General features: G+C 47.8%; 1 protein-coding gene across 2 annotated transcripts in view; it reads right to left on the minus strand.

Moving 5' to 3' along the window:
- The window catches only part of LOC126998476 (nascent polypeptide-associated complex subunit alpha, muscle-specific form-like), a 210,548-nt gene that overhangs the window by 17,561 nt on the left and 176,927 nt on the right, over positions 1-16,060 (minus strand). For both annotated transcript variants that reach the window (XM_050860197.1, XM_050860196.1), the window contains exons 4-6: positions 4,755-6,953; positions 3,384-4,556; positions 1,481-1,520 (exon numbers count right to left, since the gene is read on the minus strand). In XM_050860197.1, the coding sequence (XP_050716154.1) occupies positions 1,481-1,520; positions 3,384-4,556; positions 4,755-6,953 (3,412 nt within the window). The remainder of the gene's footprint in view (positions 1-1,480; positions 1,521-3,383; positions 4,557-4,754; positions 6,954-16,060) is intronic.

Consider the following 16,060-nt stretch of genomic DNA (forward strand, 5'->3'; position numbering starts at 1 on the left):
TTCACTTGTATTTTTTCTTCGGAAAGGAAAGGAAAGGAAACAAAATAAAGGAAGGGAAAAGTCAGGTGAGATAAAATATAGCCAGACAAGGAAAGAGCGAGAGAGAGATGTAGAGTGAGAAAAAGAGAGAAAAAAAGAGAGAAAATAAAAGTATATATAGTCATTACAGCACCTCTCTTTTAACCATACGTACAGACTCACTCTTTCACTCTCGCTCTCCTTTGTCAAACGCGTGGCCTACTTCTCTTTTTCTCTCTCTCTTTATAACGAGCTTTTCTATGGCCGACCGAGTCACGCCGCCCCAAGGTCAGAGGAGGAGCATAATATAGAGCGTTAGGCGTATCTTGGGGTCTTTAAGCCCTTGTACTGCTTTACTTCCTCTGTCCTAAAAACGGAGATGGATGGGAGAGGATACGGGGTGAAGGAGGGAGGGAGGGTGAGTGAGTGAGTGGATGAGAGAGAGAGAGAGAGAGAGAGAGAGAGAGAGAGAGAGAGAGAGAGAGAGAGAGAGAGAGAGAGAGTGAGAGAGAGATGAATATAGTGATAAATAGTGAGAGAAATATGTAGAGAAAATATATATAAAAACGTTTCCTTTCTTTTCTCTTATTCCTTCCTTCCTTATTTTTTTTTATCTCCCGTTCCTCCTTTTTTTCCATCTCACTTCTCCCTTCCTTTTTTTTCTTGTTTATTACTCCCTTCTCTTCCTTTATCCTATTTCTTATTTTTTTATTCACTCATTTTTCCCTACCTTCTCCTTTTCCTTCCCTTTCCTCTCTTAGTCTTTTTTCTACCTTCTCTTTTTCTCTCCCCCACTCATAATTTCCTTCTTTTCTTCCCCTCTCCTCCTCCTCCACCTCCTTCGCTCCTCCTCTCTCTTCCTTCGTTTTCTTTTTCTCTCTCCCGGTAATTCCTTCTTTCTTCTTTTACAAGTTAAAATTAGGCAAAGTAAAATATAAAAAAACACACAAGGGTAAGTACAGGTAACTAGTTTTAGGAAAGGATCAAGAATTTTAAGCAAGGATCTAGAATTATAAGGAAAGAAAAAAAAGGAAAGATGAGACTGAGTAAAAGGACTGAAGGGTAAGGTTAAGAAAAACAAAGAAAGATGCAAAGAAAGATAAAGAAAAGGGAAGTCAACTTTATAGGTAAGACAAGGTAAGCGAAGGTAAAGTAAGGTAAGGTAAGCTAACAGAAAGTGAAAGGTAAAACACGTAACAGAACGAAGGTAAGAGAAAGGGAAAGTTACATATGCAAGGTAATGAAAGGGAAGGTTAATTAAGGATAGGGCGGGATAATCAAGGTAAGTCAGGACGAGGTAAGGTAAGAGAAAGTGAAAAGTAAGATATGACACAAAGAAGGTAAGAGAAAGGGAAAGTTATGTATGCAAGGTAAAGAAAGGGGAGACTTATTAAGGGTATGACCAGATAATTAAAGAAAGGTAAGACGAGGTAAGGTAAGCGACACATGTGGGGCAACTTACCTGCTAATTCCTTGGAGGACTGAGCGCGGGTCGTCAGCACCTGAGGGGGAGAAGGAGCAGGTGAGAGAGGGGACAGGTGACAGGTGTGTGGAGGGGAGGGGACAAATTGTGTGTGGGGGGGAGGGGAGAGGGGAATGTGTGTGTGTGTGGGGTAATATAACTGAGTGAGTGTGTGTGTGTGTGTGTGTGTGTGTGTGTGTGTGTGTGTGTGTGTGTGTGTGTGTGTGTGTGTGTGTGTGTGTGTGTGTGCATGCGAATATGAATGCCATGATTGTATACTAAATGGATGTATTTGCATATACAGTAGTCTCTGTCTGTCTGTCACACACACACACACACACACACACACACACACACACACACACACACACGATAATACCCTTATGTCAGTATTTGAATTATTATTATTATTATTATTATTATTATTATTATTATTATTATTATTATTATTATTATTATTATTTTAGATGATGAAACCTACATTATTAAGTGCAATATTAAACAGAAAAAAGGATATGAGAAGAGAAAAATAAAACGACAGACAGACAGATAGATAGATAGATAGACATAGACAGATGGGGAGAGGGAGACAGATAGATAGATAGATAAATAGAGAAAGAGGTGCATGAAAGAATGACTAGAAAGAGAGATAGTTAAACATAAAAATAGATGGCGAGATAATGATGATGATGATGATGATGAAAATACCTTCATTGTGACGGAACGGTAACAAGAGCGCACAGGTGTGTTGGGGGGAGGCGGGAGGGGGGGGTGGGGGGTTACAGGTGACGAGGGAGGGAGGGAGGGAGGGAGAGGGGGGAGGAGGGAGGGAGAAGAGAGAGGAGACAAGGACGAAGGAAAGAAAAGGAGATGGAGGAAGAAATAGATGGATACGACAAATCCACGTGCCGCGAGGAGGAGGAGGAGGAGGAGGAGGAGGAGGAGGAGGGGAAAGGTCAAGCAACGATCATCTTTAACTTTCCCCTCCTCCTCCTCCTCTTCCTCCTCCAGAGCTTCATAAGAGTACTCGAACCTCGGAATTAAAAGGTTTTCGAGTCGTAGAAGTGAAGCATTAATTTTATATAGAGGGAATTGATGATGCTGATGATAATGATGATGATGAGGAGGAGGAGGAGGAGGAGGGTGGTGATGATGATGATGATGATGATGTAATACTATAGAGAGAGAGAAGTAAGCACAGAATTAATCAATTAAACTATAGACTCTTGACACACACACTACTACTACTACACACACACACACACACACACACACACACACACACATGATTAAGTTACTTTGCTTAATTCATCTCTCTCTCTCTCTCTCTCTCTCTCTCTCTCTCAGCCTTCCTCCGAGAATAAATACCGAATACGAGATGAAAAAAGGAGGAGGAGGAGGAGGAGCTAGGCACTTATATCAGCTGGGCACTTCAACACACCATCTGGTTCTCTCTCTCTCTCTCTCTCTCTCTCTCTCTCTCTCTCTCTCTCTCTCTCTCTCTCTCTCTCTCTCTCTCTCTCTCTCTCTCTCTCTCATAGTTATTTATAGTCAGGAAGATATATTGATAGAAACATAAACAGAAATAAAGTTAAAGATGGACAAAAGGAATGAAATAGATAGATAGATAGAAAAAAGGATATGTGAGAGAGAGAGAGAGAGAGAGAGAGAGAGAGAGAGAGAGAGAGAGAATATCATGTGTCCTATCAGTCACACACACACACACACACACACACACTCTCTCTCTCTCTCTCTCTCTCTCTCTCTCTCTCTCTCTCTCTCTCTCTCTCCCCCCCCCTTCCTTTCCAAACACAACTAAGTCCACGGTCAAACTGCACCATTTTCTATTACTCTCCACACTCACCACATTTCAAGGGAGGCTCAAACAAACCAAAACTCTTACCGGCGTTTCTCCTGACGAATCTTCCGAGGGCGTGGTGGCGGGCGTGTGGTGGGCGGGGGGCAGCCAGCGGGACTCGAGGGCGGGGGCGGAGCAGGCCTTCCCATGGTGGTGGTGGTGGGGCGAGGAGCCGAGGGAGAGGTGGCGGGGGCGGGAGATCCTCGTGTTGGGGGCGATGGGTGGTTTGTCCTCTGTTAGTGTGGGCAGGAAGGGGGCTGAGGGCGTGAGGGAGGGCCGGGGGGAGTGCATGGGCAGGGGCGGGAGGGCGGCCTCGCTACACACGTCCCTCAGGGTGCCGGACACGGGGGTCATGGTCATGTCCAGGCGCGGTTCGCTGTGGGTGTGCCTGACGGCCCGCGCCTCATGCCCGCCACGCCCGCGCCCCAGGGACTCTATGTAGCTCTCCTGGGGGCTGCGGAGGGGCATGGGCGGCTCGGGGTCCGTCTGTGTGGTCTGGTTCTCGCGTCTCACCCACTGCTCGGGGGCGCGGGGACGAGGGCGCCGCCGTCGGTACACCTCACCGCTGGTTCGCCCGCTGCCGCCCTCCGCGGGGATGTAGCGGCGGATCTGCCTCTCGAAGCTGTTCTCGAGCCCCGTGTCCTCCGAGGAGAGGTTGGAGCCCGACAGGTCCAGGGCGGGGGCGGGGCGCGGGCTGCCGGAGGGTCGCGTGGACACCGTACCGATGCCGGACTCGCCGTTCAGGTCCAAGGTGTCCAGCGACTCAGATAGGGACAGCGATGAGTCGTCCCGGGGCAGCGAGGCGGGGGTGTGCGGCGGCGACGAGGACGACACGGAGCCGTCCGCAGACCAGTCATCATCGTCATCGTCGTCGTCGTCGTCGTCCTCGTAGTCATCCTCCGTGGCGCTGAGGGCGAGGGAGTTGGGGCAGGGCTCGAGGGAGGTGTGGTCGTCGCAGCCACACTCACTGAGCCAAGCGTCGGAGGAGGCACGGGAGGCGGAGGGCGGGGAGGCGGCGGGGGAGGTCTGGGTGAAGGCGTCCAGCACCACGGTGGGCGGAGAGGGGCCGTCATGGGTGGAGGGCGTGGAAGCCGGGGTGGAGGGCGGCGAGGCCAGGGGGATGGGCGGAGGCGGGGTGGCGGGCAGGCTGCTCCTCGGGATGCGGGACTCCACGGCGCGCAGGAAGTCCTCCAGAGGGTCCGTTGGGAATGTCTCCAGCTGAGGAGGAAAAGAAAGGATGAATTAACTTACTTACTCACTCACTCACTCACTCTCACACTCATCTGCATGCATCCCATGCTCTGTAAATCATTTCTATCTCACTTAATCCTGGTTTCATCAAGTTATTCCTTCATTCACTAAAGCCCTCCCTTCTTCCCTCACACAGTCACCCTAGTCATCCATCACAGTTCTCACCTCGGGGGGGGTGGCACTCGAGCGGGGTCGGGTCGGCGTTCGTCTTTCGTCCAGCGAAAAGCTGCGTTGTCTGACGGGCAGGGCGGGGCGGCGGGGCGCGGAGGGTTTCCACCCCTCTTCGGGGGCAGGAGGGGGAGGGTCATCCAGTCCGTTCACGGCGAAGTGCTCCGGCGTGGCGGCCCAGGACGTGTCCTGCCCGCCGTCTGGTGAGTCGTTCGTGTGGGGCGTGCCGCCGCTGGTACTGTCCCGCGCCTCGCTGGCCTCACCTTCGCGGGGGGTGGCGGGAGGGCTGGGCGGCGCAGGCGGGATGGTGACGGAGAAGATGATGTCCCCGGCGGTACCCTGCGGGGTGGGCGGCGCCACGAGCAGCGTGCCCATGATCGGCGGCGGCTGAGACGCGGTCACGGATTGGATTGGCTGCTCCGCTTCCAGGCTTGAGATGGCGATGGGAGAGGGGGGTGGGGGAGGCAGCGGGGAGGGCGGGGCGGGGGGCAGCGGGGAAGGCGTGAAGCCCGGCAGGAAGAAGACTTCTGGGCAGAGGGCGGGGTCGGTGGCCGGGGAGGGGGGCCACGAGCCATACTCGGAGTGGTCTCGGTGGACGCTAAGGTGTGACAGGGACGAGAGGGACGAGTTGAGGGAGTGTGAGGAGGAGGGGCTGGGGGGTGCAGGGAACGCGGTGGGTGTGGGGGGTGCGGGGGGCAACGACAGGGCCTCCGTGATTGTCTTTTCTTCAAGCTCCACCTCCAGCTCGTCCGCGGGCGGCAACGCCTCCCAAGACGAAGTGCTGAAGACGGGCGGCGGCACGATGAGCCGCGAGGCGCCGCCAGAGCGTTGCGTCGGCAGGGTGTGGCGGCGCCCGTCAAGCTCCTCCGGGGACGTCGTTCCCGCTAGTGCAGGTTCGCTGCGCCGCTCCTGCCGCTGTCGCTCCTCCGTCGCCCCCGTCGGGTCGTCAGACACGCTGCCATCGGTCTCGTGGGGGGGATCCACTAGCAGGCGAGGGAGAGTGGCTCGCTGGCCGCCGCCCTTCGCCCGGCAGTGCGGACAATCCTTGGAGTCACAAGGTCGGTCGGTCAGGCTGCAGGCGTCGTCCTCGTCTGCCCACGCCCAGGATTCGCTCACGCCCTTACGCAAATCTTCCGGCGTGAAGGCTGAGGCCGCTGGATTGGTGATGGGTACGGCGGGGCTGGGGGGCGGCGGTCCCCTGGGAGAGGGCGGGGGCTCCGGCCAACCGTTGGTCGGTGGCCGCCATTGCTCGTTGAACAGCTCCGGGCGGCCCGTCTTCCTGATCAGCTTTTGCCGCGCCGCCCCGGAGGCAGGGGTGGCGGGGGCCGAGGGCGTAGCCTCGGGCTGGGCGGCACCCATCGTAGCGCGCTTCTTGGCCTTGTTGTTGTTAGTGTGGGCGGGCGTGGGCGGCGGGCTGGTGTGGGCGGCGTCGATGAGGGCGAGGTGGTGCATCGCCCAGGGGCTGAGGGGACACGACTCATCCAGGGAGTGGGATCGCGACAGGCGCGGGTTGATCCGCAGCAGGCGACACGCGGGGTCGGGGGCGTCGGGGTGCCCCGCGGAGGTGCGGAACACCACGTCCGCCACCGTGCCGCTCACACTCACGCTGCGCCGCCCGCCCGTCCGCGGCAGCGTGTACGTCCTGGGGTCCCCCGCCCACGGTACCGAGCGCTCGTTGCTCTGCGTGGCGCCCATGACTCGGCCGGCGGCCCGCCTCACTGGCCGCCCCGCCGCACCGGCATCTTCGCTCCGCGCCTCCTCCCCTTCCGCCGCACTTTCCTCCTCTTCTTCCTCCTCAGCGCTCCGGCCGTCCGGCGTGGAGGCGTCGGGGGTCCCGTTGGCGGCCTCAGGCACAGCCCCGCCCAGGGCTCGCAGCTCCTGGTCCACGAGGCGGCGGAAGTCCCTCAGCAGGCCGCGGGACCACGCCTGCAGGTGGGGGTCGGTGCGGGGCTGCCGGGGCGACGCGGCGCCATCGTAGGCGTGGGGCAGGGCGGGTGCCGAGGCTCGACGGGGCTTCCTGACGCTGGGCGTGCGGCGGCGAGGCGGCACGGGCGGGGCACAGCTCTGGCGCCGCGCAAGGCGGGGCTTGGGGAGAGCGGTGGAACTGTCTGGCTGGGGTGGGCGGGTGGGCGGTCGTGGGCGTGGCGGACCGTCACCTGTCACCTCACCATCCCCGAAGACGGCGCTGATCTCCTCCTGCGGAAAGAAACAGTCGTCAGCATAGCACGCCAGCCTGTCTACACACCTGCCTAACCCGCCCCCCCCTGGCCTGATGCACACACCTGGCACGCCCACGCAACATGACACACATGACATTCTTCAATCTGACAGCAAGAAAATGCTCTTTATGGTATTAAATGCCACCTATTGTTATCATCACCATCATCATCAGCATCATTACAACATTAGTAATAATAATAATAATAATAATAATAATAATAATAATAATAATAATAATAATAATAATCACTGAAAAAGCATTCATAAGAAAATGGTGGAACGAAGAAAAATAAAACAAGAAAAAAAGAAAACAGGCGCTGCACTTTTTTCCAATAAATCTTTGACATAAAAAAATGGAGGGGGGGAGGTAGGGAGTGACCCGAACCTAAACAGAGCAGTCATTCCCCCTCCACGCAAAAAAAAAAAAAAAATAATAATAATAATAATAATAATAATAATAATAATAATAAGGTAATGTCTCCACAATAAACAAAAACAAAACACAGAAAAATCTCTTCGACATAAGCAGAGCAACAAAGATAACATAAAAGAAGAAAGTAAGACAAAAAAAGATGGAAGAAAGGAAGACAAAAAAGATGGAAGAAAGGAAGACAAAAAAAGATGGAAGAAAGGAAGACAAAAAAAGATGGAAGAAAGGAAGACAAAAAAGATGGAAGATAGGAAGACAAAAAAGATGGAAGAAAGGAAGACAAAAAAAGATGGAAGAAAGGAAGACAAAAAAAGATGGAAGAAAGGAAGACAAAAAAATGGAAGAAAGGAAGACAAAAAAGATGGAAGAAAGGAAGACAAAAAAATGGAAGGAAGACAAAAAAAGATGGAAGAAAGGAAGACAAAAAAAGATGGAAGAAAGGAAGACAAAAAAAGATGGAAGAAAGGAAGACAAAAAAAGATGGAAGAAAGGAAGACAAAAAAGATGGAAGAAAGGAAGACAAAAAAAGATGGAAGAAAGGAAGACAAAAAAAGATGGAAGGAAGACAAAAAAAAGATGGAAGAAAGGAAGACAAAAAAGATGGAAGAAAGGAAGACAAAAAAAGATGGAAGAAAGGAAGACAAAAAAAAAGATGGAAGAAAGGAAGACAAAAAAAGATGGAAGAAAGGAAGACAAAAAAAGATGGAAGAAAGGAAGACAAAAAAAGATGGAAGAAAGGAAGACAAAAAAAGATGGAAGAAAGGAAGACAAAAAAAGATGGAAGAAAGGAAGACAAAAAAAGATGGAAGAAAGGAAGACAAAAAAAGATGGAAGGAAGACAAAAAAGATCCAAAAAAGTAATATCCAAAAATAGGAAGTTAGAAGAGAGGGAAGAGATGAAGGAAGAAGAGAAAGGAAGAGAGGGAGGAGACGAAGGAAGAGAAGAGAAAGGAAGAGAGGGAGGAGACGAAGGAAGAGAAGAGAAAGGAAGAGAGGGAGAAGGATAAGAAAAGAGAAGAGAAAGTGAGAAGAGAGATAGAGAGAGGAAGGAAAGGAAGAAGAAATATCAAAAAGTAATAAAATAAAAAAGTAAGATATAACCAAAAGAAAAGTACAAGGGATGCAAGATGTAAAATAGACGATATAAAAAGGTAAGAAAATATAAACGATACGAAAAATAAAGTACACACGAGGAAAACAAGTGAATAACGAATGAAAAAAAAATATCTTACCAACCAGTTTTTATTTGTGTGTGTAGGAGAAAGAAAGGAGAGGAAGAAAAGGGAAGAGGAGGAGGAAGAGGGAAGAATGGGAGGAGAGTAAGGAAAAGAAGGGGAAGAGAGGGAGGAGGATAAAGAAGTAGAAGAAGAGGAAGAGGGAAAATAAGAACTGTAAGAAAGAGAAGAGGAAAGAGGAAGAGAGGGAGGAGAATAAGGAGGGAGAAGAAGAAAAGGTTAAAAAAGGAAAATTGTAAGGACGGGAAGTGGAAAGAGAGAAGAGAGGCAGGAGTGTAAGGAAGTAAAAGAAGAGGAAAGACAACAAGGAAGGCAAGGAAAGGAAGGGGAAGAGAGGGTGGAGGGTAAGGAAGGGAAGGGGAAGAGGGGGAAGAGAATAAGGAAGGGTAAGGAAGTGGAGAGGAAGAGAGGGGGGGAGGATACGGATGGGGAAGAGGAAGAAGAATAACGAAGAGGAAGAGGAAAAAGTTAGAAGAGAAGGAGGAGACGAAGGAAGAGACGATAAAGGAAGAGAGGGAGGAGGAAAAGAAAACAGAAGAGAAAGAAGAAAGAGAGACAGCACAAGGAAGAGCAAGAAGAGGGAAGAGGGAGAGGAGGGTAAGGAAGGAGAAGAAGAAGAGGGAAGAAGACGAGGAGAGACAGGTGGAGAAGAAAACAGGTGAGTGGGAAGAATGGGGCGATTGAAGGAAAGGAAGAAGAGAAGAAAGAGGAAGGAAGGAAAGAGGAGGAAGAAAAGCAGGGTTAGGGAATGAAGGAAGGAAGAAAGAAAGAAAGAAAGAAAGAAAGGAAAGAGTGAAGGAAGAAAAGAAAGATGAATATTAAATAAGGAGATAAGAGAGATATTGCGTAGAGGAGAAAGGAGAAGGAGGAAGAGGAGGAAATACAAGAGTTAAAAGAAAGAAAGGGAAGGAGGAAAGAAAGACAGTGAGGAAGAGAGAAAGAAAGACATGATACTTGATAAAGGATGAATGGAGGAGATAAAGAAGGAGGAATGAAGAGAAAACGAATGAAAATAAGTGATGATTAAAGAAGAGAGAGAGAGAGAGAGAGAGAGAGAGAGAGAGAGAGAGAGAGAGAGAGAGAGAGAGAGAGAGAGAGAGGAGGAGGAGGAGAAAAAGAAGGGAGGGAGGGAGGGAAGGAGGGGGGGGGGAAGTAGGGGAGGGAGGTGACTGAAGGACTGCCTTGTTTACTCACATAACCCCTCCCTTGACGGTCTCTCTCTCTCTCTCTCTCTCTGCTACAACACTCCATTCTTAAATCCTTAACCAGCAACCTAACCAATATTCTCTCTCTCTCTCTCTCTCAAGTCTCATATTCATTCTTCTTCTTCTTCTTCTTCTTCTTTTTCTCGTCTCCTACCTTCCCTCCTCCCCCTCCTCCTCCCTCACTCCTCATGTCCCTCCCTCCTTCCCCTTACATTATCCTCCTTGTCTCCCTTCTACTCTCCTCCTCCTCCTCCTCCTCCTCCTCCTCCTCCTCCTCCTCCCAACCCGGAACTCTTCAAATTGTAACGTAACCTAATTTTATCCACATTCCAAACGAGAGAGAGAGAGAGAGAGAGAGAGAGAGAGAGAGAGAGAGAGAGAATGGGATGGTATTAGGATGATTGAATAAGAGGAGGCGAAGACAGGAGGAAGGAAAGGAAGGGGTGAGGGAGAGAGAGGGAGAATGGAAAAGACAGTTAGAAAAGGAGATGAGGAAAGGAATGAGAAAGAACGAGATGATAAGAAAATGAACGAAGGTTAAAAAAAAAGTAGAAAAGGGGAAGAAATAAAGAGAAAGGGAAAGGATGTGAAAGGAAGAGAGAATTATGATGAAGGAAGGAAAAGGGCAGTAGGAAAGAGAAGGATAACAGATACAGAAAAAGGATATGAAAACAAACTAGGAAAAAGGCTGCAAATGGAAGAGATGACAAGGATGAAGGAAGGGAAAAATACGTAAGAAAGAGAAGGAAAGAGGAAGGAATGACATGAGAAAAGAGGAAGGTGGGGAAGAGAAATGAATGAAAAAATGAATAAATCAGGAAATAAATGGTGAACAGTATATAAAAAGGTGGATATTAAGAAGGAAAATGAAGGAATAAAGAAGAGATAAAAAAATGGGTGTACGGGAGAAAATAAATGAACGTAACATAGAAAGGTGAAGGGCAAAAATAGGGAAGGTGAAATAGGGAAGAGAAAAGAGGAACAAGAAAAGACTGATAACGAAATGAGGGACAGAAAAGACAGACCAAGAGAAAACAAGGAGAGACGAGGAAAGGGAGAGTAGGAAGAAAAAAGAAAATAAGACAATGATAAAGACTGAATATTAAACACCAAAAATATGAACCATTAATTCTTTCTCCTCCACCCTTTTCTCGCCTCCTCTCCTCACTCCACCCACCCACTCCACCCGTTACCTTACTCTCCACCCCTCCTCCCCTTCCCTTCCTCCCTCCACCAGTCTTTCACCTCTCCTTCTTCCACCTTTTATATTTAACTCTACACCTTTCCTCCCTTCACCATTCCACCCTTCCTTCCCTCCTTCAATCTCCCCCTAACTTACTCTCACTGGGGAGGTGGTGGTCGAGTGTTCAGCGTGCGGGCGTGGTGTACTCTTGGCCAAGGTTCGAGTCCCACCGAAACACCCCTTATGTATGATATTATGAGCCATTTCGCACACATATGACACAATTTTTTTCGGAAGTTGTGTGGTGGGCATCATGTGTTTTTTTTATGACCCTGGTGGTAGTCTGACCCTTCGTCTGTACCATGAACCTAAAGAAATACTCATTAGAACCCGACTGATCCCCTCTTTGACCTTTAAAAATAGCTGATGTGATATGGGAATGTGTCTTGTAATACCAGCCCCTGACTTTTCAAACCATCCCCAAGTGGCGGAAGATTACCCACATGCTGCCCAGATCTTTAATCAATCCTAACTTCAGCGACGTCGTTTTATTGTAGCACCGGGGGGCAGCATGAGCCAAGCAGGAGTCATAGGGTATCAGGACACCTCTCCTCCCGAAATTGACCTATCTTTCGGCCACTCCTCTAACTCTTTTTAGGAGCAGTGAGTAGCGGGCTTTTTTTTTATATTTGTGTCCTTTTTTTATGCCCTTGAACTGACCCCACTGCTGTAAAAAAAGAACATCACGGCAGCTACTGTAAATAACGTTCGACTGCGCCACCAACGGACTGGAGTCGCCCAAGAGGCCCCTCAAGAAAGCATAAAAACGACATACAACGTAAAAAAATAAATAAGTAAATAAATAAGTAAATAAATAAATTAATAAATAAATAAATAAAAAATCCTCCACTTTTTGTTCTTCAGTTTTCATTCCTCCACTCTTCCACATCTCCCCACCCTCTACCATTCCATTCTTTGCCTTACCATCCACCCCTCCCTCCCTCCCTCCCTCAATCCCCTAGTCCCTCCAGTCTTCTTTCACCTCTCCTTCCTCCACTTTATTTTCTTTAGCTTACCCTCCACCTTTCCACCCTTCCCTCCCTCTGCCCAATCCACCTTTCCCTCCACCCCTACGTCCACCTCCACATATGCTTATCTTCCCTCCCTCTCTCCCTCCATTATTCCCTCACGTATCTTTCCTCCATCTTTTTTTTTTACTTCCCCTTCCACCCCTCCACCTTTCCTTACTTCCCCTTTATTTCCTCCACCTCCACAAATTCTCACTTTCCCTCCCTCCACAATTCTTAAAACTATCCTTCCTCCACCTTTTTCCTTTCCTACATTCTTCCACATCTCCCTTCTCTCCTTCCATTCCACCTCTTACTTTACCCTCCACTTTTACCCTCCTCCCCCCTTCCCCTTCCCTCCCTCCGCCCACTCCACCCTTTTAATTTATCCTCCACCCTATATCTTACTTCCTTTCTCCACTTTTTTTACCTCTTCTCTCCTTCCTCCTCCTTTTCTTTACCTTCTCTCCATCTCTCCACCTCTCCACCTTTCCGTCCCGTAACTCACACACCCCTTACCTTCCACCCCTTCACACCTTCTCCCTTCCACTCCCTCCATCCTCCCCTCCACATCCCCAGCAAGTCGCCACGCCTCCCTCCTCCACTCAACGGAGCAATTAGCGCCAAGTGTGCACCTTGTGGCGAAACGTACGACCAACAGGTGGAAGAGTGCGGCGATAACAGTGACGATGATGATGATGATGATGATGATAACAAAAATAGAAATAGTAATAATAATAATAATAATAATAATAATAATAATAATAATAATAATAATAATAATAATAATAAGAAGAAGAAGAAGAAGAAGAAGAAGAAGAAGAAGAGGAAGAAGAAGAAGAAGAAGAAGACGAAGAAGAGAAAGAGGGGTAAGAGGAAGAAGAAGAATGAATGAAAGAAAAAAGAAAAAAGTGAAGAAGTAAAAGCAGAATATTATGAGATGAATAACAAGAACAAGATGATGATGACGATGAAGATGATTATGATGATGATGATGATAGTGAAGAACAAAAAAACAAAAACAAGAGCATGAACAAGAACAAAAACAAGTAGAACAAGACCAAGACGTAGAAGATAAAGAAGAAAAAGAAAAAGGAAAAAAAAGAACATGAAGAAGAACTAGTATTTCATCAGAGAGAAAAAGAAAGAGAAAAGGAGAGAGGAAGTGAGCGATAACACGGAGCACGGAACACACACACACACACACACACACACACACACCACAACCACACTCAGTACCGCCGAGACACGCGCTGACGATTCTCTTTTGTTTCCGAGGATTACTCAATTACAACGCACGCTTTTACTAATACGACTCATTATGCGGGCAGTCACGTCGCCTCACACACATCATTATATAAGGACTGCCAGCGCCATCAACAGGGGGTGGAGAGCGAGGGAACTAACGCTCTGGACCAAAACATTATCCTTCTCCTATACCTGAAACGTCTCTAATCTTACTGGACCTTTCTTCTTACGTAACCACACTATCACCACCACCACCACCAGCAATAACAATACCATCTCCATTACCACTTAAGCCTTTCTCATGACCACTATATTCATCACCATTCCCACTTCTTACTTCCAGCTTTCCACATCACCACCACCACCACCACAACCACCAATAACATCTCCATTATCGCCAAAGCCTTTTTCATTACTATATTCATAACAATCCCCACTTCTGACTTACCCCCAGCCTTCCTCCTCTCCCAGAATCTACTCTCTACCTTCCTTCCTCTCCCTTTCTCCCTTAACACTCCTTTTGTTGTCTCCCTGCCTCTCTTCTCCCTCGCTTTCTCAATAGCTATTCTCCCTACCTTTGGACTTATCTTCCCTGCCTTCCTCCTCTCCCAGAATCTTCCCTCCTCCCTCCTCCTTGTTTTGTCCTACCTCCTCTCTCCCCTTTCCCCCAGTAGTTATTCTCCCTACCTTTGGACTTATCTTCCCTGCCTTCCTCCTCTCCCAGAATCTACGCTCCCTACTTTCCTTCCTCTCCCTTTCTCCCTTAACACTCCTTTTGTTGTCTCCCTGCCTCTCTTCTCCCTCGCTTTCTCAGTAGCTATTCTCCTTACCTTTGGACTTATCTTCCCTGCCTTCCTCCTCTCCCAAAATCTAATCTCCCTACTTTCCTTCCTCTCCCTTTCTCCCTTAACACTCCTTTTGTTGTCTCCCTACCTCTCCTCTCCCTCGCTTTCTCAGTAGCTATTCTCCCTACCTTTGGACTTATCTTCCCTGCCTTCCTCCTCTCCCAGAATCTACTCTCCCTACTTTTATTTTCCCTTAACACTCCTTTTGTTGTCTCCCTGCCTCTCCTCTCCCTCGCTTTCCCAGTAGTTATTCTCCTTCCCACCTTTGGACTCATCTCCCTGCCTTCCTCCTCCCCCTACTTTTATTCTTCTCTTAATAGTTCAATTATCTCCCGACCTCTCCTCTCCCTCTTCCCTTATCTTCGGCCTCTCATAAGCTACAATTCTTCCCACCATTTCGCCCTCGTTTAACTCCACGCCCCTCACTTCCATTTATCTCTTTTTCGGTTTTATGTTACCGTCATAATATTGCTAACATTTATCAAGAGCTCAAACTCCAACGACACTTTTGCAACCATCTTTAGCCGCTGTCACATTCCACATCTTTCACTTCCATTCACTTTTTATCCCAGTTGCATTTTTTTATATTTTATCACTAACAGTTAACTATTACCAACTAAAAAAAAATAACGTTAGGTTCTAAAATGCCTTTCTCCTTCGTTGCAATCCATATCCACAACTTCTATTTACTATTTTATTCGTGACATAATTTCGTCATGGTAATATAAACATTTATGTATGACCAACCCCCAAAACACCAGTAGCTTCATAATTAACGAAAAAATACTAAACACACACACACACACACACACACACACACACACACACACACACACACACACACACACACAAAACAGAAAAATAGGTTAAGTACACCAAATAATCTGAGGCATTACTTACCGAAAAACGAACTAACAGAGAAGGCTAAAAAAACATTACACTCAAACACACGAAAATAAGAGTAATATAAAAATAGAAAATATAATAGAGAAGGAAATTAAATGCCTGACACACGAGGACAGCAACGAGACACGACAGAAAGAAAAAAAAAAATAAGTCTCCAGAATGTCTCGCCGTATTCTTCATCTTTTTATTTTTTCTTTTATTTTTTTTCGTAGCAATTCTTTACAACACGTTCAGAATCATCGAACTGAAGTGAACGTTTGTAAGTAGTTGATTTTTTCTTTATCTTTCTTCCATTCTTTGTTTTTTTTCGTAAGTTTGGTTTCTATCTTTCTATTTTCTGTGTTTTGACTTTTATTTATTTATCCGTCTCTCTCTCTCTCTCTCTCTCTCTCTCTCTCTCTCTAACACACATTCCTGGTTTTGCATGTTTGTTTTCATTCCTCCTTGTTAAACTAAATATAGACTTTATACTTTTTTTAGTGAGTGGAGAATTTATGACGCTGTTATTGTTATTGTTGATGGTGGGTGGGGGGTGGGGTGGGGTGGGGGGATGATGGTAGTGGTGGTGGGTGGGGGGGGGTGGGGGGTGGGGGTGATGATGGTGGTGGTGGAAATAGATGTAGCATTCCTGTAGTGGTGGTGGTAGTAGTAGTAGTAGTAGTAGTAGCAGTAGCAGTAGCAGTAGTAGTAGTAGCAGTAGTAGTAGTAGTAGTAATGATGATGATGTGGTGTTAGAAAAGTTATGTTAGTGGTAATGGTGATGGTGATGATGATGATGATGAAGGTGGTGATGAAGATAGTGGTACTTGTAAAAGCTGTGGTGGTGGTGGTGGTGGTGGTGGTGATGGTGGTGGTAGTGGTGGTAGGACGATCACCGTAACTTGGTAAGACTATTGATATACATTGGCCTGTTGTAATCTCTCTCTCTCTCTCTCTCTCTCTCTCTCTCTCTCTCTCTCTCTCT

The sequence above is a fragment of the Eriocheir sinensis genome, chromosome 14 (assembly GCF_024679095.1).
Source record: "Eriocheir sinensis breed Jianghai 21 chromosome 14, ASM2467909v1, whole genome shotgun sequence".
Classification (NCBI taxonomy): Eukaryota; Metazoa; Arthropoda; class Malacostraca; order Decapoda; family Varunidae; genus Eriocheir; species Eriocheir sinensis.